Below are 25,650 nucleotides of genomic sequence, written 5' to 3' on the forward strand. Positions count from 1 at the left end.
ATACATAAAGTGAGGCACAAAGCACGAACAAGCAGTTCAGCTACTGAACCCCGAGATGTTTCACTCGCGAGCTCCTCAAGCTCTCGGCCTCGTCTCTGTGGTGGTGGTGGCTCTGCTGATGGCCGAGAGCCACAGTTTTCCTACAGAACATGTTGCCCAGCAAACCTTCGGAGCAGCGCAACTGACTTTACCTATTGTCATAGATCCAATGGCTTTGCTGAGGATACTCAACGAGTCTTCTTCTTTCAGTACAACACGTGATTTTTCTTTCATCATTATTGTTTCATAGTCGAGGTAGAATGAGACACACAGTCTAATGATATATTATTGTAGTATGGAGTACTCATATACGTATATCATATTCACTAGGCACTTGCAATATATGACTCAGGGGCCGTATTAATAAGCACTCTGAAAGCTGAAATAAGAACAGTTCCAGTGAATTTGTATTTAGATCTCTTTTCTGAATCGAGACAAAATTCACGACTTGTTTGAATCCAGCAAGAAAATTCCATGCTTTGACAAATCGTGAGAGGAGGAAGAATAGAGAAATCTTTTACGTTCATAACTTTTACTTTGATCAACTCCAATGATTATCATAAATTCTGTGTAGTTTTCAATAAAACAATGTAACTACTGTTTTCAGTAAATCATAGCCCCTTTCAAACAAGTCATATTATCATGAAAAGATCATTAAGAAACAATTATAAGGACACAAAATAAGGACAACTTCAACATGGTACAATATCCCTCACGGTCAGGTTCATTAATACATTGACTGCCAAGTGTCTCGCTTTCACAGGTTTCCTATTATTTTCTCTGAGTCACAAACTGCTTCACGTAAAGAACTCTGTAACTGAATCAGCTGGAAAAAAAAACCCTGTGGTTCATCAGAGTGTCACGCATGAGGGATGAAATAAAAGGTTGATATAAGCAGTTTAATGTTGCGCTCATGTGAAATTTTATATATAAAAAAAAAACATGTATACATCATTGTTCAAGTAACTTTTCCTTATAAGATGAAATAGTTTATTTTAATATTCATTTCATATCCGTTGCAGATGGCAGTTAAATGTAAAATGTGTTGTATTACAGAGACTTGAACACATCACAATTTTTAACTGAGTTTCCAGATACTTATTTGACTTCTGCAGTTACTGCAAGGTCTAAAGGAATTAACCAAAGTTACCTGTTTAGTACATGATATGAGCATTGACAGATAATATGCATACAGCTATCACCAGGACTACCTTGCAGTGAAAAAAATCCTCCCAACGCAGCAATCCAATTTCTCCCTCTCTCTCTCTCTCTCTCTCTCTCTCTCTCTCTCTCTCTCTCTCTCTCTCTCTCTCTCTCTCTCTCTCTACAATACTCGTTTTCATCTGTACAACATATTTTCCTCGTGTCTTATGACCTTAGCGGTGATTTCTGTAACTTTGCTGTTATTTATTTTGCTTTAAGTGTTGGTGTTTTTTGGTGTTTTTTTGTTACTTATTGGTGTTTTTTGTTACTATACGTTTACATAGCTATGACTCTTTCGGGTTACTTTCTTCTCAATTAAGCTATACAAATGTTTGTTGTGTTGATACTCTAACTTACAAATCGCGTTCAAAACTCTCCATTGAACTTTTTCTGAAAGAAACAATTAAGAAAGCCTTATTACTTTTTGGTCTCCTTGGCCAGACTAAGGTCGCCACATTGCTGACTGGGAAAACGAAATCAGACAGGGTGTAAGCAGACAGATAGCCATGGAAGCATATAGACATGATTAGGTTTAAAAAAAAAAAGGTAATACAGCCAGGACAGTCACATCCTACCGAAAATCACTCGGGGTTTGGTGATCATTTTGAAACGTGTTGGACTGGCTTTCACCGTGAGTGTCGCATCAGGGATTCAGCTACTAGCGATAGTCTCTCATGACCATTTTATCCTGCATTTTTATTCATTTCCAAACGTTACCATGATGCTCCAAGAAAGGAGTGCTATACCGGTAGCGACGACAAAGGTCATGAAGGTAAGAATCGCTTCAGGACATCTAAACATGGAGCTTGAGAACATGCTACCAAAGAGACAAGTCTCAGAGAGGAGGCAAAAAAGAAGAAAGTGACCTCAGGGGAGGAAAGAAAGAGGAAGAGTATATTGTATCCTCATTACGTCTCGAGATTTATGAACAAAAATTCTTGAGATGAGGGCTAACATCCAATTTTCTTATTCACTTGCTGTTGCATATAGAGAGAGAGAGAGAGAGAGAGAGAGAGAGAGAGAGAGAGAGAGAGAGAGAGAGAGAGAGAGAGAGAGAGAGAGAGAGAGAGAGAGAGAGACGAGAGTGAAGACAAATAGACAGATATAGAGAGACATACAGGTGAACATATAGAGACAGACAGACAGACAGACAGACAGACAGACAGAGGTGAAATGCCGGAAAAGGAAAAGTAGTTAGAGGAGAAAGTTGTTGACACTGTGTAGTGCGTATGTATTAATAACTAAGGCAATATGTCTTTGGACGGATCATTATTACCTCTGTCATACTAAATCTTACACGTATATACATCTATATGCACAAAGAGGAATAAACACATAATATTCATTACATGTATCTCTTTAACACAAAGGAGCAAGGGAGGCATTGTTTTACGCATACTAACGGGAATAATGATATAAAAATAATTATAACACCTATGAACATTTTCAGTGTGCAATACATAGTAGTTGGCAACAGCAGTAGTCGTGGCCTACACTTATATAAATTGAGCCACATGGCACGAACAAGCAGTCTTGTTTCTGAACCCCGAGATGTTCCACCCGCAAACTCCTCAAGCCCTCGCCCTCGTCCCTGTGGTGGTGGTGGTGGCTCTGCTGGTGGCCGAGAGCCACAGCTTTCCTACACAACATGCCGCCCAGCAAATCATGAACAACGACTTTGGAGCAGCACAGCTAGGTTTATCTATAGTTATAAACCAAATGGCTTTGCTGAGGATACTCAATGAGTCTTCTACTCTCAATACAGCACGTGAGTTTTCTCCTGCCGTTATTGTTCCTTACTTGGGACAGGATGAAAAACACTGTCGAATAATACATCAATACTGTATGGAGCACATGTATACAGTATACCTTAAATCCACTACGCACATGCGATACCCAATTAAGAGTGTCACATGGGTGACTGTATAAGCCACCAATAAATACACATACCTACATACATAGATACATATATATATATATATATATATATATATATATATATATATATATATATATATATATATATATATATATATATATATATATATATATATATATATATATATATATATATATATATATATATATATATATATATATATATATATATTTGACCTTTGTGACAGCTGTGTCTTCACATCCTCAATACATCATTTCATTACAGCCACAAGACACAAGACCTACAGAGTGTATGAGCGCTCGGCTACACAATCGCAGGCTGTTCAGGCTTGTCAGCAGCTGGGTGGTCGCCTTGCTCTCCCTACGGCAAGTATTTTAATTTTGCTTCCCTGTAGAAACTGTAAAGGTGTTATGGCTGGCAAGTAATGCTTCTTTACCTTACATTTATCTTTACTTCTATCAAACCATAATTGGCAAATAATCTCTGACAGTTAACCCGCATGTTAGTTCTACAAACCCAGAGAACTCCTGCCTATAACACACATTTCTGCATTACCTTTTCCACACACTACTGGATACATACAAGTATGTCACCCACAACTCTACCGCCCCCACTACCTATTCTTACCTTGCCTTACCGAAGTGCCTGTCACGTGATGTCAGCGATCATGGAGCGCCATTCCTCTCTTCTCTCTTCTTTGACCATATCTGCTAAACTCCATCTCCTGTTTTTGTTTTACATCAAAGTCTCCGTGAACTTCTTCCTTTGTCTTCCTGCGGCTCCTCCTTCAGCTCTCCCCAGCAAGCAATGCCTTTCCATTCCTCCAGTTCTCAGTATTTGTCCCAAGAATTGCAGCCTCCTCCTCTGGATACTCCTCATCAAGCCCCTCTTCAGTTCTGCACGTCCTAATACTGTTTACTCTGGCATCTGGCACCAAAGTTTTGTTCAAGAGAAGGAAAGAGTAAAATAATGACTTTCAAATGTTAAACGTGTAATGAATGCTTGCTCTGCTGTACACTACTCTTCACGTGTATCCATATATATGTCTATCAGTTCCTAATATTTTGTCTATAAAAATGCCTATTTTTAATTAAAAAATGTAGATATATTCCATAATGAGGTTGTCAGGTGTAGACCTGACAGCTTCTTGCAGCTTCCCTTATTTTCTTATGTTCTTAAGTTCTTTCGTGAATATATTAACTGCCTCTTAGAGTATTAGTGATTTGTTTAGGATCGTGATATTAGAAAATCTTGCAGACTTGAAAATAATTTGACAATCAATATATCAAAAGGAAATTCTTACAAAATCTAATCACATATTTCATATGTATTAAATTTAACTACAGTAATGACGTACACTATGATACGTCACAAATGAGTTACCGTTTTTATTACTTCATAAATTATACAAACTATGTACATATCCTTCCATCAATTACTGTTACCACTACTGTCATAATCTGTCTTTCACTAATTATCTAAAATAGAAATTTCACATTTTGTCTCTCGCTAAAACACTTGGACGTTCTGAGCCGCCTTCGCCAGTTTTTGTCACCCACCAGCTACCAACTTTGTACAGATGCCTTATCTGCCCATATATGGAGTACTCTCATACTGTTCTCTTAAACTGAGTAAAATCAAAAGCATTTAGTCTTACCAACTTCTTTCCTCTAACTGACTGCTTTCAGCCTCTCCCTCTTTGCCAGAAGGTTACATCTCTTGCTATCTTATATCGCTACTTTCACATTAACTGATATTTTAATCTTGCAGCCTCCCTGCACAAAACTTTCGCGAGATTTCTCAAATGCAATATGTAAACATTACTTTGAATCCTTCATTCCTTTAACCAGTAAAATCTGGAACTCCTTGCCTGTTTTTGTATTTCCTCCAACCTATAACTCCAACTCTTTCAACACACTTTTCCCATTAATTTTGGTAATTCCTTTGTATTGTTCTCTTCAAGGATTGGTAGCTTCAGGAGCCCTCCTTTTTTTTTTTTTTTTTTCTTTGCCCTTGACCAGAGCTCCTCACATAAAAAAATAAATAAATAAGTAAATAGGTAAAATAATAATAATAATAGAATTTTTCTACAGAATGAGGAGGAAGAACATGAAATAACTAGGCACATCGGTATCACCTTTGACACGAGCATATATACTGTGTACTGGATCAGCGTCTCAGATCAGGAAATGGAAGGAAATATGATTGATATTGTGACAGGTATGTATATGTATAAAGACACACACACACACACACACACACACACACACACACAGGATTACTATAACATAAGTCTTATTAAGCACACACTTTTATTACTTTTAATACTGCAGCCTCTGATGGCGATGGTTTTCATAATTTTACTACTGGTGAGGTTTTAGAAGATTGTTTTGGGGGAGAGTTTGTTGTGGCTGCATCCAAGTTTGATGTGTCAGTTCCAAGCAATGATAGCGATCAAGGCATGCCTTAGTGTGAGAAAAGCAGATGATGATGATTATGACAACGACGACGGTGATGATGATGGTGGTTGTGGTGGTGAGGATGAAATGCTAAGGTTAAAATGATGACTACTAATACAATTTTTTCTTGTTCATACCTTTCACAAGCAAAATTTTTACAGGTCAACCTTTGCGTTACAAAAACTTCGAACCTAGTCAACCCGACAATGCTGGTGGTAAAGAACACTGCGTGCACAAATCTGCGAACTTTCGTGGCTGGAACGACCACCAGTGCACACACATTGGAAATGGTTACGTATGCGAGTTTATGGACATGTAGGGTCAACAAAAGAAAGCTGCTTCAACTATCTACTTTTTTTCTTCGCAAAAAGAGAGAGAGAGAGAGAGAGAGAGAGAGAGAGAGAGAGAGAGAGAGAAAGTGGAGGAGCAGGAGTGCTTGAGCTGTAGACGCTGTATTTATTAATAGCTAAGGCAATGTTCATTTTGAAGGGGCCTTACGATTAGTTGCCATACGTAGTATGACAACTAATGGTATACATATATGGACACAAATGAATAATTACGTTATTTCCATTGGATGTATGTTTTTTTTTTTTTACATTAAGAAGCAGATGGCACTGATCTATGTATACAAACAAGGAAAATAATGTAAAAAAAAAATAATAATGAAGACAATTAGTATGCAACAAAAGAAAATTGGCAACAGCAGCAGTCGTGGCCTACACATAACGACAAAAACGCACCATAAATAAAGTGAGACAAAGCACGAACAAAGCAGTCCAGCTTCTGAATCCTGAGATGTTTTACTCGCGAGTTACTCAAGCCCTCGCCTTCGTCCCTGTGGTGGTGGTGGCTCTGCTGGTGGCCGAGAGCCACAGCTTTCCTACACAACATGCCGCCCCGCAAACCATCGTAGCAGCGCAACTGACTTTACCTATTGCCATGGAACCAGTGGCTTTGCTGAGGATACTCAACGAGTCTTCTTTCAGTGAGTTTTCTTTCATCATCTTTGTTTCTTAATCGAGGTAGAATGAAAAACATGCTTGAACAATATGTTATACGTAACATATGGTAAATTATTGTGTTATATCAACTAGGACTAGACTCGTTAGTGGTGGCTGGTAAAGTTAGGTATCTCTACAGTTAGCGTCATGATTTCAACAAACTTGTCTTTTTGCATTTTTTTTTTTTTTTTTTTTTTTTGCGTCTATTATTGATTTATTTATCTTTAGGCATATTTTGACCATAGTACGTCTCAATGTTCAAAACGAGCCCATACATGAAAAGAGGTTCCTATAATCAAGAGTAATACGAAAAATATACTTTTTTGCCCATTAAATTTTTATCTCAGTGAAACCAGACGCACCTCTACGTGCTGTATTAAAGGTACTATCGACTGTAATGTGTAATAGATCATCTACTCAAGAAAATGTTTGAGTTATAGTAAGCTAAAGTTGGTAGCTGTCTACCAATGCGCCGATAAAATGTTCAAAGTGGGTGTTCTGCTGTGCCGGATGTGTAGTGACGCTCTTTCTGACATTTCAATTAGGCTACTTACATTTATTTGACTCCATGCCAGATGGATAGATATAGGGAAACGTTTACTTCACATGTAGGTTTGTTAATCTTTGCATGAGCTTTGCCTTCACATCCTCAATACGAGTACATCATTTCATTACAGCTACAACAGGACGCAAGACTTATAGGGCGTACGAGCACGCTGCTACACATCCGCAGGCTCTTCAGGCTTGTCGGCAGCTGGGTGGTCGCCTTGCTCTCCCCACGGCAAGTATTTTACTTTTACTTCCCTTTTGAAACCCTAAACTGATGGCTGGTATTATAGCTGACAAGTAATGCTTATTTTTTTTTATTTACGTATTCATTACTTTTTCACTGCCAACCGATTATCAGCAAAATAATCTGACAGTTGACACGCTTATTAAAACCCATTAACCTCTCTTTTGGTGCGTTCACCTCTGGCTCTTGATGCTTCATACATATATATGCTTTACTCTGGAGTGTTATGTGGACGGATTAATAAAAGGACATTTACCTAATATATATATATATATATATATATATATATATATATATATATATATATATATATATATATATATATATATATATATATATATATATATATATATATATATATATACACATACACACACACACACACACTTGGTAAGTATGTTTTATACAGGGACTTTCTATTAACTTCTTGCAGCTTTAATTTTATTATATTATATTTTTAATACAATACTATAGTTTCCTTTAGCAGTATTTACATGGACACTGCTCCTTTGAACTTTCTTAACTACATATCTCCCTTTCCCATGTCATCATTCTACCCAGTGTCTCTTCCTTATTTATGAAAAACTATCCCTGCACATGTATCTTCAGTTCACTATCCTTTTCACTAATAAATTATGTAACTCGTTCTCATGTACGTTTATATTTGTCTATTATTGGCTTAGTCATTTCAAGAAAATAGCACGTTGTCTTCTGCTCTTATATCTGTCCATTGCTTTAGCAATTTCAAGAAAAAGACTATCAAATTGGTTATTCCATGTTTCAGAACTCTTCTGTTGATTGCATGTACAACATATTAAAAATGTATGTATACATAGTCATCTCTTCATGTAAAATAAATATAGTACTAACAATACTTTAACAGAATCAAGAGGAGGACCTGCAAATTAGCAGGATCATTGGCATCAGTTTTGTAAGTGCACAATGGCCATTTCCAGTGTACTGGATCAGCGGCAGTGATGAGCAAGAGGAAGGGAACTTTATTGATAGTGTCACAGGTATGTATGACTATGACCATTAGAAAGTGAGTGAGTGAAAACACACACACACACACACACACACACACACACACACAGCACGGTCTGTTAGCATAGTTATTAGTGCACTCGGCTCACAACCAAGGGGCCAGGGTTCAATCCCCTGGTCGGACAGAGATTATTTGGGTGTGTCTCCTTACACGTGTAGCCCTTGCTCACCTAACAGTGAGTAGGTACAAGATGTAAGTCCAGGAGTTGTGACCTCATTGTCCCAGTGTGTTGTGTGATTGGTCTCAGTCCAACCCAAAGATTGGTCAGTATGAGCTCTGAACTCTGAACACCAGAAACATTATGGGGGCTAAGACTGTCCCCTGTGGTACTCCACTTGTAACTCTACACCATTCTGATTTTTCTCCCTTTATTACTGTTCTCATTTCTCTGTCGCTCAAGAAGTCTGTAATCCAATTCAGTGTGTTGCCTTGCAAACTCCCTACATTTTGAATATTCCATAGTAGTCTCTGGTGTGGTACCTTATCTTTTTTAAGTCTAAATAAACACAGTCTGCCCAACCTCTCTCTCTCTTGAATTATATCAATTGCTCTACTATATGTGTGTGTGTGTGTGTGTGTGTGTGTGTGTTAGGAGAGAGTAGGGAGAGGGGCAATCTTGCCTAGGGTGCCAAAATGGCTAGAACCAGCTCTGGCTGTATGAGGAAAATTTTCTAAAATGATGATGACATTCATGGTGGTGGTGGTGGTATGGGGGTGAACAGAAATTCTGGCTGTGATAATGATGACAGTGTACACAATTATTTCTTGCTCATACTTTACACAGATAAAACTTTTACAGGTCAGTCTTTGAATTACATCAACTATGAAGCTGGTCAACCAGATGACGCTGGTGGAGAAGACTGTCTACACAAATCCACAGTCTTTCCTGGGTGGAATGATCTCCCATGTCATTACAAAGGAGAAGGTTATGTGTGTGAATTTATGGATGAGTAAGTTGTGGAATTTCTTTCACTAGAAGAAAACAATATCAAAGGATAACTGAAGGAATTGATTTCATGTAATAACACTGAGACTCAACAATAAGACCAAACTGTGCTGGAATGCAGCCTTTACTTTCCACTCATTCCCAGCCTTCTTTCTTTCATGCTTCCACAACTAAACATACTCTCTTTGGCTCCATCATATATCGTAAGTCATCCCTCTGCATATCACTGTAGTACTGCTTAGTGTAATGATGTCAGTTGTCCATGAATAAATCAAAATTAAGATACCAAATTATCACATCACCAAAGTAATACTCATTTGTTCAAAATCTTACTTCCAAAATAATGCAGACAAGAAGGCAGGAAGTCACCTTTACATTTCAAGATGTGCTCAAAGGACAATGTCATTCTATGTTAGAAGGAGAAACATGATCACATACATCAGAACAATTGCTTCATCTTACACATCTTGTCATAAAATTATGCCTTTCTCCCTTCTTTTCTGCATTATCTAGAATCTTGTATTATATGTGACAAGTCTAAATTATATTAGCATGTCAATTCCATAAAAAAAAAAGTGACTCAGAATAGTGTCATGAACACTTACAATCTTCTGTGTTTCCCACTACATGTAACTTAAACTCTTTCAAGAGGAAGATTTCCAGACACATAATTTTGGATATTCTTTCACACAGTTCTCTTTCAGAACTGACATCATCAGTGGGTCTTTTTCTTTTTCTTTTTTTTTTTTACCAGCTTGGCCAGAGTCCATCATACATAAAAAAGACAGATTTTTATATATGTAGACATAAAATGAAAATATTCTTTTTATAAAAAGCTGTAAGGGAAAATATATCTTTTCATAAAAGTGTAATGAATAAAAGTTGATTATTGAAAAATATGAGTTTATTCACCATATATTTGAATAAATTCGATATGAAAAATAATTTTCATGCAAAGCCTAATCTCTACAAACATGAATACTAATCTCTGCTCTGGGATAAAAAAAAATAAGAATAAGACAACTGGAAAAATTAAGCAAGAGAGTCATAGGTCTAGGGAGTGATATCAATAGACAACCTATCACCCCCCGAAATAAAAAAATAAAGAAAGAAAAAATAATAATAATAACAATACTACTACTACTACTACTACTACTACTACTACTAGTAATAATAATAATAATAATAATAATAATAATAATAATAAATATGGTCACTGGGGGAAGGACAAAAAAGTGTTAACTCATCATAAAGACAAAGTATGAAAGTTGATAATGTTCATGATGTGATCAAGGTTAAAATATACTGGTAGAGCTATAAATTATTTAAAAGAAAGCATACACACACACACACACACACCTATCAATCTTTATAACAAGCTATTATTCACCTGTAGCTGAGATGAAACATCATGTTCTGTCTCAACATACACACACACAAACACACACATGCATACAAGAGGGTATTATGTACTTATAATTACACAATCTATGAAAAAGGGAAAACAAATCTTGAGCACCTACCACCTTTTCTCTCACATGATTAATATTAACAGTTGCTAAAGCTTCTGGTTGCTTGTTTGAATCTGTTTGGTACAGAATGATGGGTTTCTTGAATCATAACACACTTGAAAGCTAGAGATTCACTGCATATGGTACTATTAAAAAGAGAGAAGAGAATGCATTTATATAAGAAATTCCAGCCATACCATCTAAGCCTTATGACATAAGGACAAATGTATGAGGACTTTTGCATACCAATAATTTAATGTTGAAAAAATCTTACTTCAGTACAAGTGGTACTAGATGAAAAAATCAATACATCATATCATTATTTTGTTTAATATAACATAAATATATATATATATATATATATATATATATATATATATATATATATATATATATATATATATATATATATATATATATATATATATATATATATCACAAGACAGTACCATGCAGATATACTCGTATACAGTAAAAAAGTAATGAGTACAGCATAGATTTACTGAATCCCTCTGCAATATCCTAAGAAAAGAGGAGTGCTGAGTGTTTTAAGCACATGTGATGCCACCTCATGAAGCACACCAAGACCTACATATGGAGACAAAAAAAAAAAAAAAAATCAAGCATTGGAAATAACTGGTAAAAAGGATATGTCATATAAAGAGGAGCAATATTATTAACAGAGCTATCCACAAGATAAAGCACATAAGCTTGCACCTGTATTCAATGAGAGAGAGTTACATTACATCTGGAAAGTTACATTATACATGTAAAGAGAATAGATCAAGAGGGCAAAAGTGGGGAAAGCTGTGGAAAAAAAATCAGTCATGAATAAAAAAAAATCTCCATGGGATGCATGTTGACTTTACTGTTATGGTAATCCTTCTGGGAGGATTATCAAAAAGAAGCTGGAACAAGAGAATGATAAAAAATTATCTACTGTAAGATGTATTTCACTCTTAATATGTGAAAATTATGTGAAAAGTGTTTTAAAAGTCTTTATGATTATTCTGATAGACTCTTTGTATGCTAAACAAAATCTAATATATTGCAATACACACCTCTTACAAATTAATGTTCTCAACTAAAAGTGGTATCTTGAGAAAATGCTCCAGTGAGACGGAATTCATTTGGAAGCAGCACTGCAAACATGCGGTGTGGTACAGGACGAGAATAGGCTGTCGGGAAGGGCACCAGGGTCCTCAGGAGATATTCTCTGCCCATGGGCTTTCCAAGTTCACTCACTGCCCCACTATGACCAGAGTTGCCATAGGATTGGCGGTGCTCAGGGAGTGAGAAATCATCTTGGGGGGAATCATCCAGTAACAGTGATGCCTTGATGAAACAAAAATGGTAATAGATAGAACCCCAGTGCACTGAATCATAAATAGAGTTTATAAATGCTTATTCAACATGGCTTTTATTCATTTTACTTATAACACAGACCTCTCTAAAGCAAGAGTTAACCAGTATTCTCAATCATTCATCCCTTTCTCTGGTAAACTCTGGAACTCCCTGCCTGCTTCTGTATTTCCACCTTCCTATGACTTGAATTCCTTCAAGAGGGAGGTTTCAAGACACTTATTCATCAATTTTTGACCACTGCTTTGACCCTTTTATGGGACTGGCATTTCAGTGGGCATTTTTTTTTATTAGATTTTTGCTGCCCTTGGCCAGTGTCCTTCCTACATAAAAAAAAAAAAGTCCACCTTGGGAAATAATAAAGTATCTCTTAATTCAGTTAAATTATTTGTTTTTATCAAGCCTTTAGCTTCACAGTTATATTTAACTAACTATATTAAAATTACTTCTATGAATTACTGTGAACAGTGATGAAAATCATGAGAAAATGAAGAGAACACTTACCTTCCGAGCTTGCTGAAACAGTTTGCGGACTGCCAAAGCAGCAGGTCCTCGAGGTCCACCCTCAAGGCTAACCTCTGGGGAGTCTAGGAGTCTGAGCACAAGTTCCTCTAAATGTTGAGAGGATCCTTCAGCCCTTGCAGCATCTCCTAATATCTTGTGGCGTACACTCTGGGCCCGTGCCACACAAACTTCTACTTCTGCTATTTGTTCTGCAAGCTCTTGATATCTAAAGAAATAAATATATTGTGTCAGTATTGGTGTAAAAAAACATGGTAATCCTACTAACATTGGATGGGGTAAATCTACTTTTCAGCAAAATCACTGGACATAACTCTAATCACTTAAGAAAGTTGCTTGATGAATATAAATGGACTAAGATATCCATAAAGTTCATCACTAGACTATATATGTCTATTCTTTCAACTTCAACCCTATAAACAAGAAGCCATTTTAGTTGACAGAAAATTATTGAGAATATGTTCCTCAGAATGTTCTTCCATAACATGCTTCTCTTTTATATACACTATAACTTTCTACAAAGTGCTTGAAAACCTGAAAGCTATGATAAATTATACAACCCGCTTATTACCAAGAAACTATTTTTCTATCACTCAGCCCATACTTCTGACAGTTGCCTTTTACAACACAAATGGAATATGGAGATGTGTACATTCTCAGTAACTGTGACATCCTAAATGTAAGATATGTGTAATACACTGTACCCTCCAAATATACCATGAAAATGGGCTTTAAAGTGATCCTCAAAAAACCACAAACCATATACAGTGGTGCCTCAGAATCTGAAGTTAATTAATTACAGGAGGCTGTTTGGATTGTGAAAAGTTCAGATTCTGAAGCTATTTTTACCATAAGAAATAATGGAAAGTTAGTTAATCTGTGTCAGAACCCATTACCCCAGACAGTAATCTGAACTCTGATATACAGTATCTCAATGAAATGTATAAACTGTACTAATTCAAGTAGTAAATAAGCAAAAGTATCACAAAAAATATATATACACAATCATAAAAATTCATTTTTCAATGGGCAGAGTATGATAGATGAGGCAACAGACAAGAAGTGTCTTACACATTGTGCATCAACAGTCACTAGTATCCAATTGGGGAAGGAAAGCTGTGGCCATAACATTGAGACCTATGTTTCCCTGATCTATGCTATACTGACTCAACCAGGATTAATAAGCAATTAAATTTTTTGGGGGGCTCACACATAACAGGTGACATATGAATCATAACAATCATTACTGTATATACATATATTAAAAATTCCTACTTGTTGGTATCAGGAGGTTGGCGAGAGAGCCTTACAGCCCTCTGAGTGATCACATCCAACACTGTAGCTAATGAACTGCTGTGGCATGGTTGTGGCAGACTACTGGGAGCAGGAAGGTCAAAGAGCAGTCTCTCCTCAGCAAGGCGACAGAGTGAGGCATGGGTGGCGGTGGGTAGGAGGTTGCAACACAAGGAACCAGGACCCAGTGATGCTAGCCAATGTAACACTTGTTCAGCCTCTCGAGTGTCATCAAAAAGCCGTTTCTGACGTCTAGCTGGCACTGGCTTGGCATTAGTCCACACCTAAAGGTATTACAAAAATCAATACCTGTGCCTGTATTGTAATATGCAAGCTACAAAGGGTCATCCTTTTTTTTTATTTTCTTCATTTTATGTCATTTATTTACTTATTTATCGTTTTATTTATTTATTTATTTATTATTTTTTTCTGGGGAGGAATACTTCCTGGGAAATTTAAAAAAAATGCAGGCATTGGCACTGGTGCTATTAATGTTGTGTAATTGGTCACCCATCACTTGTACATACAATCATGATTTTTTTTTTCATCAGAGTTGTATCCCTATGTCCCATTGTTAATATCATGCATATTCAATGCAATATTATTGCCCAGTCAGTCACTTCACAGAAGAACTGGGAAATTGATCTGAAGGTGGGATAAATATACATCATGATAGACCCTTCCTAATGATTGAACTCCTGACCAAGAGAACAGAGTATACCACCTTAAATGTCAAGACCATAATGACCATAACGACTGTTAGGTCCCAAGATAATTTTTGGGACCTAACAGTGACATCTTTGGTCACTACAAAATGAAATTACTTGTTCAAAGCCAGAAGAAAGTTAATTGCCATCCTCCATGAAAAATGCTATATTTTAATTTTCTCTTGCTCCTTATCTTATTTGGGAATAATTTTCTAATACTATCCAACAGAATCCATACAGCTGAATATTATAAATTCTTTCCTAAATTACTTAATCCTAGGCAATGGAGGAGACCTTATATTATGGCAATGTGCCTCCAGCATCTAGGTAGTTCTGGCCTAAGATAAACACCTGTCATAAACTTAAATAAACAGAGGGCCAAGTGGCATTTGCATGCAATACAAGTGAATGAAAGGAAGCTTGGAAGTTCCATGGTAATCTACTGGATGAATGAGGCAAAGATATAGCAAATTATCCCCATCTCTATTTGGGTGCATTTATCATTTGTTTACTAATTTTCTCTTCCACCCTGAATAAAAGATAGCTAACACAGATTTCTGGCTTATTTACTTTTGAATGTTAGTTATAGGGTAATGTAATCTACTTTAACTATTCTTCTATATCGATTTACAGAGATGGATTTTAGTGACATAAGCTAGTTCATTTCCATAAATTTAGTAATTATAAAGTAAAAAAACATTGTAGAATTTAACTTTGCAATCTTTTACTTAGAATTTCACTATCTTTGCAATGGGATACAATGCATCCAATGATGGAATATGAGACAATTCATACTTAACAATATGCAAATTTTTTCTTTATTTTTTTCTTTAGCAGCAGGCATCTAAATTATATTATTTTTCACTTATTAGTTGCTCCTCATACTGTTAAACCTGCCACAACTTCTGCCAATTTATTTTACTTGTACACAGGTTTATCCACCTTATTAAAAAGATGCATATCAAACACCTAGAAATTGTAAATAAGCAAGAAGTCTGTGGTAGATATCTTTTATTCAAGGTGGAAAAAAAATAACCAAACAAATGTTGCACATAAAGAGAAAGGAATAATTTTGTATACCTTTGCCTCATTCATGCAGTAGATCACCATAGTACCTCCCTGTTCCCTCTCATTCACTTGTACAGCATCCAAATGCTACTTGCTTCTCAGTTTACATACATTTATAAAAACTGTTTATCACAAGCTAGAATTACCTAGATGTTATAGATACATTATCATATATATATATATATATATATATATATATATATATATATATATATATATATATATATATATATATATATATATATATATATATATATATATATACGAGTATATATATATATATATATATATATATATATATATATATATATATATATATATATATATATATATATATGTATATATATATATATATATATATATATATATATATATATATATATATATATATATATATATATATATATATATATATATATATATATATATATATATATATATAATAAGAGATTAATAGATGTTAGCCATAAAAATGTTCTAAATCATGGTGACATGAATCTGTCACTGGCACTGCAGCAATGAAGCAGGCCAATATATACCTACATGATGGACATCTGATAGGTTACATTACTGTGATAACAAATGGCAGGAAAAATGAAAACTTACTTCTCTCCACATATTTCCAGGAATTTGCATCCTTGTGCTCAGGCTACCTTGTGGAGGCTGATTTGGATCACTCCCTTCTTCTTCAATCCAGTCTCTAGGGGAATACCATCGCACAAAATCTTCTAGCACTGCGCTAGGATTGGCAGCCTGAAAATATTATTGTTTTAATTCACTTTGGAAGGATCCCATTTCATTGTACTTCATGATATAATATTATGATTTTTATTCTATTGAAATGAAAATATTTTATGCCTAATGGTCAGTAATGCTATTATTATTGACATCTTCACTGTTGAAACAGCAAGTTTTATTTTCACATGGATGATCATAAATATGCATGTGAATGTATGCCTGGTGACACCTTGGCTTAGCTATTCTCCTATATGGGAAATATTAGCTTGGTAATACGAAATGTACGTACTTTGAAAGACTCCATGTCTGAAAGCAATGATGCAGACATCATGCGGGCACGCAACTGGGATCCTAGAGCATCAGTTCCCAAACGCAAGAGCACTCCAGCATGTTCCTCAAGACGGTCCTCTGTCATGGGAGCTGGTTCCTGAGTGAAAGGGATGTAGAGTGGCTCATTGGTCTTCAAAAGACGAAGCTTGGCACAGCGCTTGATGCGGCCTTCTGGCTTATCCCAAGATGAACGGCTGCCATTTGACTTTTCGTCCTCTTCCATATCCTCATCACATTCATAAAATTCATCTTCATCATCACCATCCTCATTACCTAAGAAAATAACAATTATTTCCATTTGTGTTTTAATACCATAGCATAGAAAATCAATACAAACAATACAAAATAAAAATTAGTTGTCAGGCAAGGCTCCAAATTTGTTCACATGTCATCTCCCACTTTTCTTACTTGATTTTGATGAAGATGATTGCTCCCTGGCCTTTCTACGATTGATACAGCAGTTCAGCATCTGGAACTTTTGGTGCAGTATGGTGGAGGCAAGGTCTGGCACTCCACTGCTCACGCCAGGAATGAGCACTGCATGATCCCACCGGAACCTCAGCTCTAATATAACCTCATGCCAGAGGTGGGCTGCAGCAGGCAGTCCTCCAAGAGAGTGAGCAACATGGCACAGCACAACAGCCAAGCGCCACACTAGGCCATCAACGCCACTGCTCTTCATGTTACTTAAAAGGGCCTGGATATGAAAAGAAAATTATTTATTGCAATAATTAATATATACGTGAGCAGCAGAAAACTTATCTAAGGCCTTACCGAAATTCTTATAATACATGTACCTTTTTGCTATATTTATGATTTTTCTGTCCTTCCCAGGTATACACAAATGGTAAAGGCTTAGAATATCAATCAAACTGTAAGTTAGTGCCTCTGTAATGTAATTTTCATCTTTCAACCACAAATATGACTGAAATATGATGACATGTTATACACATACTAAATCTTAATTTCTAAAGATCATATATATACAATAAACCTTCAGAAAAATAATTTGATATACAAAGTCCAACCCACATATGTTAATACCCTGATGTTATTATTTTTCATTCACATTTTTTTAAAAAGCTTAGGGCAAGGATAAGTGATAATGTGATTGAAAATATCTTGAAAGTGAAATATTGGGGCAGTGGCAGGAACATTATGGGTACCAATGAAGGGAGGAGACAATGGACATGACTTACAAATCAGCTTAGTTTACCTACAACCTACACTGACTATAGCATGCTAGTGGTTAGATACATGATAAAATCATAAATGAATGAATAGAATGAATAGACAATAAAAAGTAAAATTTGTAAAATGTAGAATGGAAAACATCACACTTCCATTTGAGATGGATAACAGAGAAAAGATTAGCAAAGTAGAATCAAATGTTTGGTGCATCAATGGATCTGAGTTAGATATTTAACATGACAGACTGGGAAGCAATATGGAACATGCCAACAGTATATGGAATAAGGGAAAATACTTTACAATGGAGCATAAGACAAAGATATATGTCATGTTTACTTGTTCATAATTATATGGATTTTAACAAGATACATATAAATGCAAGAGTTGATAATATGTACAATAAAACTGTACATATATGTAGATGCAAAATCAAAGAATATAATTACCTACACATGGTACTGCAGTGATACTACTAATAGAAGACAATAAGAAAGATAGAAAGAAGACTGATGAATTGAGTTTAACTCCTATACATGTCAAAGACAAATATTCCTCAAATTCACTGAAAACTGCTAACAGCTTAAAAGTCACTGTTGAAAACTTAAGCAATGATGTAACAACTTGGTGTGAAATTTCATGAAAAGTAGTTTGTAAATAAGGGAATGATACTAAAGATAAAAGGTTACCACTTTGGTTGAATATAGTGTACACAACCTACTGCAAAGCATGGAAACAAGTATGCAAATGACCTCTAAAATATTTGCAGATAAAAATAAACTTTGTCTTTGACAAAATTATTAGTTTTCTTTAATGAGTATTATGTTTTTATATATTTTAATTTCTTACCTTCAAAGGATGGTCAGCAGCTTCTCCATTAGGGGCCAACCACTCAGGCACTTGGGTCAGAGTACTTGGATAGGGATCACTAGGGTCATCTCCCTCAGCATCAGGAAATAGGTAGTTTAGTATTGGAATGAGGATGTCAGTTGGTATTGGGCTATTTTCCCCTGATTGGGCACTAACAAACTTCCGGGCACCTTTGTGTCCCTTCCGCACTCGCCCTACCACAGAGGACAGGCTGGGTACAGATGGTTCTGTTAAACGGTCCAGTGCTGAGGAGAATTCTGCAATTTCTGAAATATAAATTTTTTTACTATTACAAGGAGTATGTTTCATATTTCACTACCATTTAGGTACAAGAGATGGCCATGACAAAAATGTCCATAACTACCCTATACACACAATACACCTTCATAAGTGTCACCTCATCATCTTTCTCTTCACATAATGTCTGATCTTCTTCCACACAAGAAGTCGCATTTTCTCACCTGTACTTCCTTAGTTTGCCCTTCAGAAGTTCTCGAAGTGTCCTTTTTCATTCATTCTCTGGACAGTTCATACAATCTCAAAGGATCTTTCACTTAACTCTTACTATTTCACAGCTGGTGTATTTTCCTCCAAAACTAACTCTCAAAACCAGGATACACATTATTTATATCTCTAAGACTAAATCACTTTTCAAATCATGGCTTTCTAAACTAACTTGTAGTCACATCCTCTACATCAAGCACTTCACACCTTCATAATCTACTATCATAACGCAAACATATTAGGGTTACCCCCATTTTTCTAATACTTACTTTCCCAAGGAAGTTTTGTTTCACTCTTTGCCTCCCTTATTAATTTACTTACTTGCACATGTATGTGCATATGTGTAACTTTTTTTTATTCATATTTTGCATTGACAACATACAAATTCTGAGATCACACATTTATGTTGCTTTATGAATTATACAGATTTTTATTAACATTTGTGATACTGTCTTGATAATGTGATGAGCTGAATCTTTGTCTTTCTAGCCATTTCTAATTAAGGAGCTGCCCACACCCAACAGTGTTTTGTTAGTCTTATCAAATGACAGGTTTCCATGGATAACCTGAGAGCATTTATGTGCCCTTTCAGAAAGTTTCCTGAAGAGAAACTAATATACAGGAAATATGAATTATTTATAATGATTGTTGTTTTACTTTTCTGAAAAAAATAAAAAATCACAATATAAAGTGGTATACAAGAAAGAAAAATATATATCCTATAAATAGCAGAAAATGTACAAGTAAATGATTAGTTATAAATGAGAAGTAATGAACCAAACAATAAGTGAACATCTTAGAACACTTATAGTCATATTCTACTTACATTCAAAGTTTTTTAGACATAACTTGTCCTTATTTACATATAACACAGAAATAAATAAACAAGTAAAATTTCTAAAAAAAATTTTTAATTATGGTGTAAATCCTATACAAAATAAGATTCTTACCTCCATCCACATCTTGAGTGTAGTCTGGTCCCAATATCTGACTTATTGACTGGTTATTTCTGCAGACATGAATAAAATCAGTCAGGTACTCAGACAGAAGACAGGGTTGGGATGTGGATGTGACAAGTCGAGCTGTCCACAAAGGAGCAGAGCCAGGATCAAGGTCACTGTAAACGTCACTGTCCACCAGCACATCTTCGGTCACACAAGGCCATGTTGCTGACAGATGCAATTCACTGCAAATAAGAAATATGATACATAACATTCTTACAAATTTAAAGATCTTATGATGGCATACTTTGCAAAGAAAATGTATAATATGTAATCAGAATTATCATATATACTGTCATCATGGTTTGGGCATTGCTAAAACCTTAACAACAGATTTTAGCTTGAAAAATCTGCATAAATATCTCCATGACAGTTACTGATGTTATGAATGTTGGAGTGTCCTATCAATGCATAACACAATGAAGGTAGCAAAATCAGTGTATGCATTCAATAAGTCAAAAATGGTAGCAATCATCATGAGCGGATATTTCTTAATATCTTGGACACTGACTTAAGTCTTACATACTCACCTAACAGGATCACTTAAAGCACCAAAGGGCAGCTTTCCCAGATCAGAGAAGCCAACCTCAGTAAGTGTAGCATCAAAATCTGGAGGCTGTTGTGTCCACAGGGTGTGTGGCCACTCAGTGAGAACATAAGTAAACCTCACAGACACCAAGACAGGAGGTGATGTTACACAGCACTGCAGCTTGTTTTTGAACACATCCAAGAGTCCTGTGAACATGTAAATATATGTGACATATTCACATGCAATCTGAGTAATTAGTACACAACCATGGGTAGAATATTCACTTGTTTTAAGTGACATGGAGCACTGTTAAAAGTACTGTTGGGTTGTGTCATTGGATCTTGTACTCTACTTAAAAATCAGAAAACTTGGAAAGTTCTTAATCCAGTTCAATTTAAGGGGAGAAGATAGTACTATGTGGGAGAGAGAGAGAGAGAGAGAGAGAGAGAGAGAGAGAGAGAGAGAGAGAGAGAGAGAGAGAGAGAGAGAGAGAGAGAGAGAGAGAGAGAGAGAGAGAGAGAGAGAGAGAGAGAGAGAGAGAGAGAGAGAGAGAGAGAGAGAGAGAGAGAGAGAGAGAGAGAGTGTTTCTAGGGGGATTTCCTTTTCTAGAGTTTTACCAAGCATAACCTCAATTAATGGCAGTGGGGCATGGTTCCACAAATATGCTAACTACTAATTACTGAAGCTAACTTTTTATCAGCTAATTAGCATTTCTGCTAACTTAGGAAACCACTAATATAATTCATACAGGTTTTTTTTTCCTGCTTGTTGTGTGTGTGTCTCCAACAGTCAGGCAAGTATGCTATTAATTGTGTGACTATGTCACATATATAATAATCTACATAATAAAATTTTAGTTCTCTAAGACTGTTTTTAAAGTTTTAGATCCAAAATACCATATAATAAAAGTCAGCATTTGACATTAATTTCTTTAGCAGTTTAGCATTAACGAAGCTAACTTTTTATTTAGTAGATTACTGGTTAGCAAAATTAACTTCTCCGTTAGCAGTGCCCACCTCTGATTAAAGGACATTATAATGGAGAACACTCCTCAGAGTACTATAGAAAGCTTACCAGTAAGATGTGTACACTGAGGTGGAGCCTGCCTGAAGTGGACCATGTCATAGTCTGTCCGCACACCAGACCCAAGGCCAACACCAAGGTACATTTTCTCATTTGGCCACAAAACTTGCACAAATATCGGCACTTGGCTGCAAGACACAATCAATAACCATTCATTTCTTAATAAATAAATAAATTTATAAAAAAATATACTAATAAGTTTTTTAAGAATATGTTCTTACCAGTTTGTATTATTAGCTGCAATTGTTGCTGAAGATAGGAGAAGTTTTGCCTTTGATGGAGACATAATAGGGTGATTTGGGTTTGATGGACAGATTGTGACAAACTCTCTGAGACCATACCAGCGTACCAGACAGTGTGCTCGGGCAGGGAAATCATTTTCTCTGTTCATCATATCTTCAAGGGCTTTGGGTAGTTTTTCTGCCTCTTCATCATCAAAATCTAGAACATAGTTTGAATATTGTCCAGAAATTATTAAATGATTGAAGGAAGCTAAATGTATTATTTGGGGCAATGGTATTATTGATGTCAAATAAAAACAGACACATGATTATTTATCTTTTTTTTTATAATGTGTTGCAAGGCCATTCAAGATATTTCATTAATTAAAATGTAGCCATGATGCATATACCATTGATTTCTAAAAACTTATTCAACACAAAAATTTCCAGTTTCAGTTTAAAAAAAAAGTAACTTTTATGTAAGTTTATTTAGTAAAATAAAACTCAGCAAAATTATATATAGCCTTAGGGCTTACCAGTACTTGGCTCAGGTTCATCAGGTGGTGACTCAACAGTTTCACTGACAATGCTATGATGGGTCATCTCAAATGGAAAGTCTGTAAAAAAAAGAAAAAAAATTTCCTCTTAAAAGGCAAACTAAAGACATTTTTTTTTACACAAATAATTATATCACTATAATGCAATATGTACTGAGGAAATTACCACCATTTCCATCATATTTCTCTGATATCTTGTCAGTCATCATATACTCACTGGGTAAATGATATATGCAAGTTCAAAATATGCAAATTCTACCATATGCAACTAACCTAAATGTGCCAAGTATTCTCAATATGAGAGAAAAAATCCCTATTATGTGAGTAGCAGCAGCAGTGTGACTGATTGGTGAGGCAGGGTGTGCAATTCACACTAGACGCGGTGTATGTAAATGTTTTCCTGCACTTTCCTTGCACTGCACATAGCCCATAATTTCAAATTTTTGTTTGATTAAAATGTCTTTTCATATTATATTTTACAATTTATTTTTACTAATGTGTTTTACTGTTGCTTTAGTGCTTTATTTTAGTGAAACGGTGCCAGAATAAATATTCAGCGGGTTAAAAAATGGGTCATGGAACATAACATCTTATATTACTGGGATGATAGGTTCCATATATGCGAATTCTCATCATGAGAGCTTTTCACAGAACACAACCCTTGCATATAATGTATACCTGGTGTATATGATTTGCTTCTTTGCTTCACGATCCTTGTTTAAGAAGATATACACTTCAGCCTGCCCAAATGAAATATATGTAAAAACAGACTCAGCTGCTTTAGTTAAATGAATCACTCTAGATCAAGCTAATATTCTTCCATAAGTGCCTATTATCACTAGAGTTATAAACCATAACAAGTAGACACACATTACTAAATTTTGTTCAGCTAGAATTCCATTTATTTCTTACATTTCAAACAATCATACAAGACTCTTTGAGGTCTGGGACAGGAACATTATAAAGTTTCAGGATTTGTTAATATCACTCGGGGAAAAGAAACCTCATATTGCTACACGGTCATTATCTATTGGTTAAGAACTAAAGTTTTACCTATGACACACATTTAGATTTCATTATTAACCTATATGTGCAAGTCCTATTTTGAAAATGCAAAGACATGCACAAAATTATACTGACCTAAACTGACAATATTTGGGCTTGCAATATGAACTCACCAGCAAACTTGATAGTAACTTTTCTCTCACTCCATTTTGCAGTTGCTAGCTGACCCCTGGTGAGTGGTGAAGGGTTGCCCTCCCCTGACAACCTCCACTCATGAATGGCTTCCTCTGTTGCAGCAATAAAACATTCCCAGTCTGATGCAGTTGTGAAATCAACAATGTCAAACACTTCTTGATCCTGTAAAAATAAAATATGACCCATGAAAATAAATACTTTTACCTCTAAAGACAAATTAATATCCTCAATCTAGAAACTGTAATGTTAAAGGATCATATACATTTTTTTTTTAAATGCCTATGCTTAAGATATTTTCTTCTTGTTAAGTGTACTTTAGTAACTACATTTAGATCTTCTAGTACATATTTTAGTTCAATAATACATCTACTCTACTGTAATTGTAAATGAATAATTATTTCTTGACTCATTCTGACTAACATTTCCTATGGCTCTTATTTTCTTTATTTCAAGATTTAAACTGTTTTATACCAAGTGTTGCTTAGATTTATTATCTCCTAACATTCCCTACCACTGCCATCCTAACTTTTACCAAATCCTTTCAAAATTGCCGCATCCATATGACATTCACCCACCCTAAATAACTCCCAAGTATATATAACTATACACGTCCAGTTTCATTTTTACTTTTTCTTTAGCTGAACAGACTTTAGCCATGCAAGTGTGTTTGAATTATTCTTTCCTGATTCTCAAGCTGTGATACAGAAATAAATCAAGAGAATCATCAGCCTCTATGATTAAATGTAGGACATAAGCTTCCCATACCTCTTCACTTATATCTTTTCACTATCCACTACTGTGAAATTTATATCTATGATTTCTCTGTGCTTTATATTTACCTGTCAGTTGCTTTGATGTGGTCAACCTGATCAGTGCCATTGAAACTAAATTTAAAGCAGAGCTTATCCACTTGGTAAGTGATTAAAATAATAGTGCAATATGGAAGAGGAATGAACCAAATACAGGCATTTGTACTTTATGGAATGAGACTGAAATTGCTTTAATCATTTTATATACGTTGGTAAGTTGTTCACAAGACGTAGCTCAAAATGCCAAAGAATGACATGCATTCACGTACATCAAAATTACGAGAAAATGTTGTGGAACCGTCGTCTCTCTTCTCTCCGCTTGAAAGGTTTTATAAATATTTGCATATCAGTATTTACTGTTTATTTCTATTGTGTAAACAAGGATAATAACTGCAAGCAGATAATAGTCTTTCAGAGAGAGAGAGAGAGAGAGAGAGAGAGAGAGAGAGAGAGCAGCAACTACGGACGGTGTGTGGGCGATTCCTTAAAATTCCTTTTTTTTTTTTTTTACACTCCTAAGAATGCATTGGTTTGATCAAGCTCATTAGTGTAATTTCAGAATACTTACCCCTCCATCCTGTGGTCCCATTTCTTCTTTAACTTAGAAGGGATGTCAGCTTTTGTTCCTAAACTCACGACGCACCAGCTGACCTCGCCACAGCTGACAGATGTAAATATCAGAGAGATGTGAGACAAAACCTTTGATCCAAGACGAAGTTAATATCTGCGATTACTAATATTGATCATCCGAATAATAAACTATATACT

The 25,650-nt window shown here is 35.5% G+C and overlaps 3 protein-coding genes across 4 annotated transcripts; 2 read left to right on the forward strand and 1 right to left on the reverse strand.

The window, feature by feature from the left end:
• Positions 1 to 2,756: 2,756 nt before the first annotated feature.
• On the forward strand, positions 2,757 to 6,183 carry LOC135106970 (pulmonary surfactant-associated protein D-like). The gene is made up of 4 exons (XM_064016451.1): positions 2,757 to 3,010; positions 3,407 to 3,507; positions 5,236 to 5,362; positions 5,763 to 6,183. The coding sequence occupies exons 1-4, from the start codon at positions 2,794 to 2,796 to the stop codon at positions 5,918 to 5,920; spliced, it is 603 nt and encodes a 200-aa protein (XP_063872521.1). The 5' UTR covers positions 2,757 to 2,793; the 3' UTR covers positions 5,921 to 6,183.
• Positions 5,969 to 10,286, forward strand: LOC135106971 (perlucin-like protein). The gene is made up of 4 exons (XM_064016452.1): positions 5,969 to 6,589; positions 7,283 to 7,386; positions 8,282 to 8,414; positions 9,243 to 10,286. Exons 1-4 carry the CDS (start codon positions 6,400 to 6,402, stop codon positions 9,395 to 9,397), a joined length of 582 nt encoding a protein of 193 aa, XP_063872522.1. The 5' UTR covers positions 5,969 to 6,399; the 3' UTR covers positions 9,398 to 10,286.
• Positions 10,276 to 25,569, reverse strand: LOC135106967 (rab3 GTPase-activating protein catalytic subunit-like). Of its 2 annotated transcripts, XM_064016449.1 has the most exons (15): positions 25,451 to 25,569; positions 24,052 to 24,235; positions 22,853 to 22,933; positions 22,317 to 22,536; positions 22,087 to 22,223; positions 21,014 to 21,218; positions 20,433 to 20,668; positions 18,958 to 19,244; positions 17,329 to 17,617; positions 16,880 to 17,193; positions 16,459 to 16,605; positions 14,060 to 14,361; positions 12,767 to 12,992; positions 11,962 to 12,235; positions 10,276 to 11,488 (listed from the first exon to the last, which is right to left on the reverse strand). In XM_064016449.1, exons 1-14 carry the CDS (start codon positions 25,469 to 25,471, stop codon positions 11,981 to 11,983), a joined length of 2,904 nt encoding a protein of 967 aa, XP_063872519.1. In that variant the 5' UTR covers positions 25,472 to 25,569; the 3' UTR covers positions 10,276 to 11,488; positions 11,962 to 11,980. The 2 variants fall into 2 exon arrangements, with proteins under 2 accessions (XP_063872519.1, XP_063872518.1); XM_064016448.1 differs by having other exon boundaries at positions 10,276 to 12,235.
• Positions 25,570 to 25,650: the final 81 nt, after the last annotated feature.

Source organism: Scylla paramamosain, chromosome 14 (assembly GCF_035594125.1).
Source record: "Scylla paramamosain isolate STU-SP2022 chromosome 14, ASM3559412v1, whole genome shotgun sequence".
NCBI classification, from domain to species: domain Eukaryota; kingdom Metazoa; phylum Arthropoda; class Malacostraca; order Decapoda; family Portunidae; genus Scylla; species Scylla paramamosain.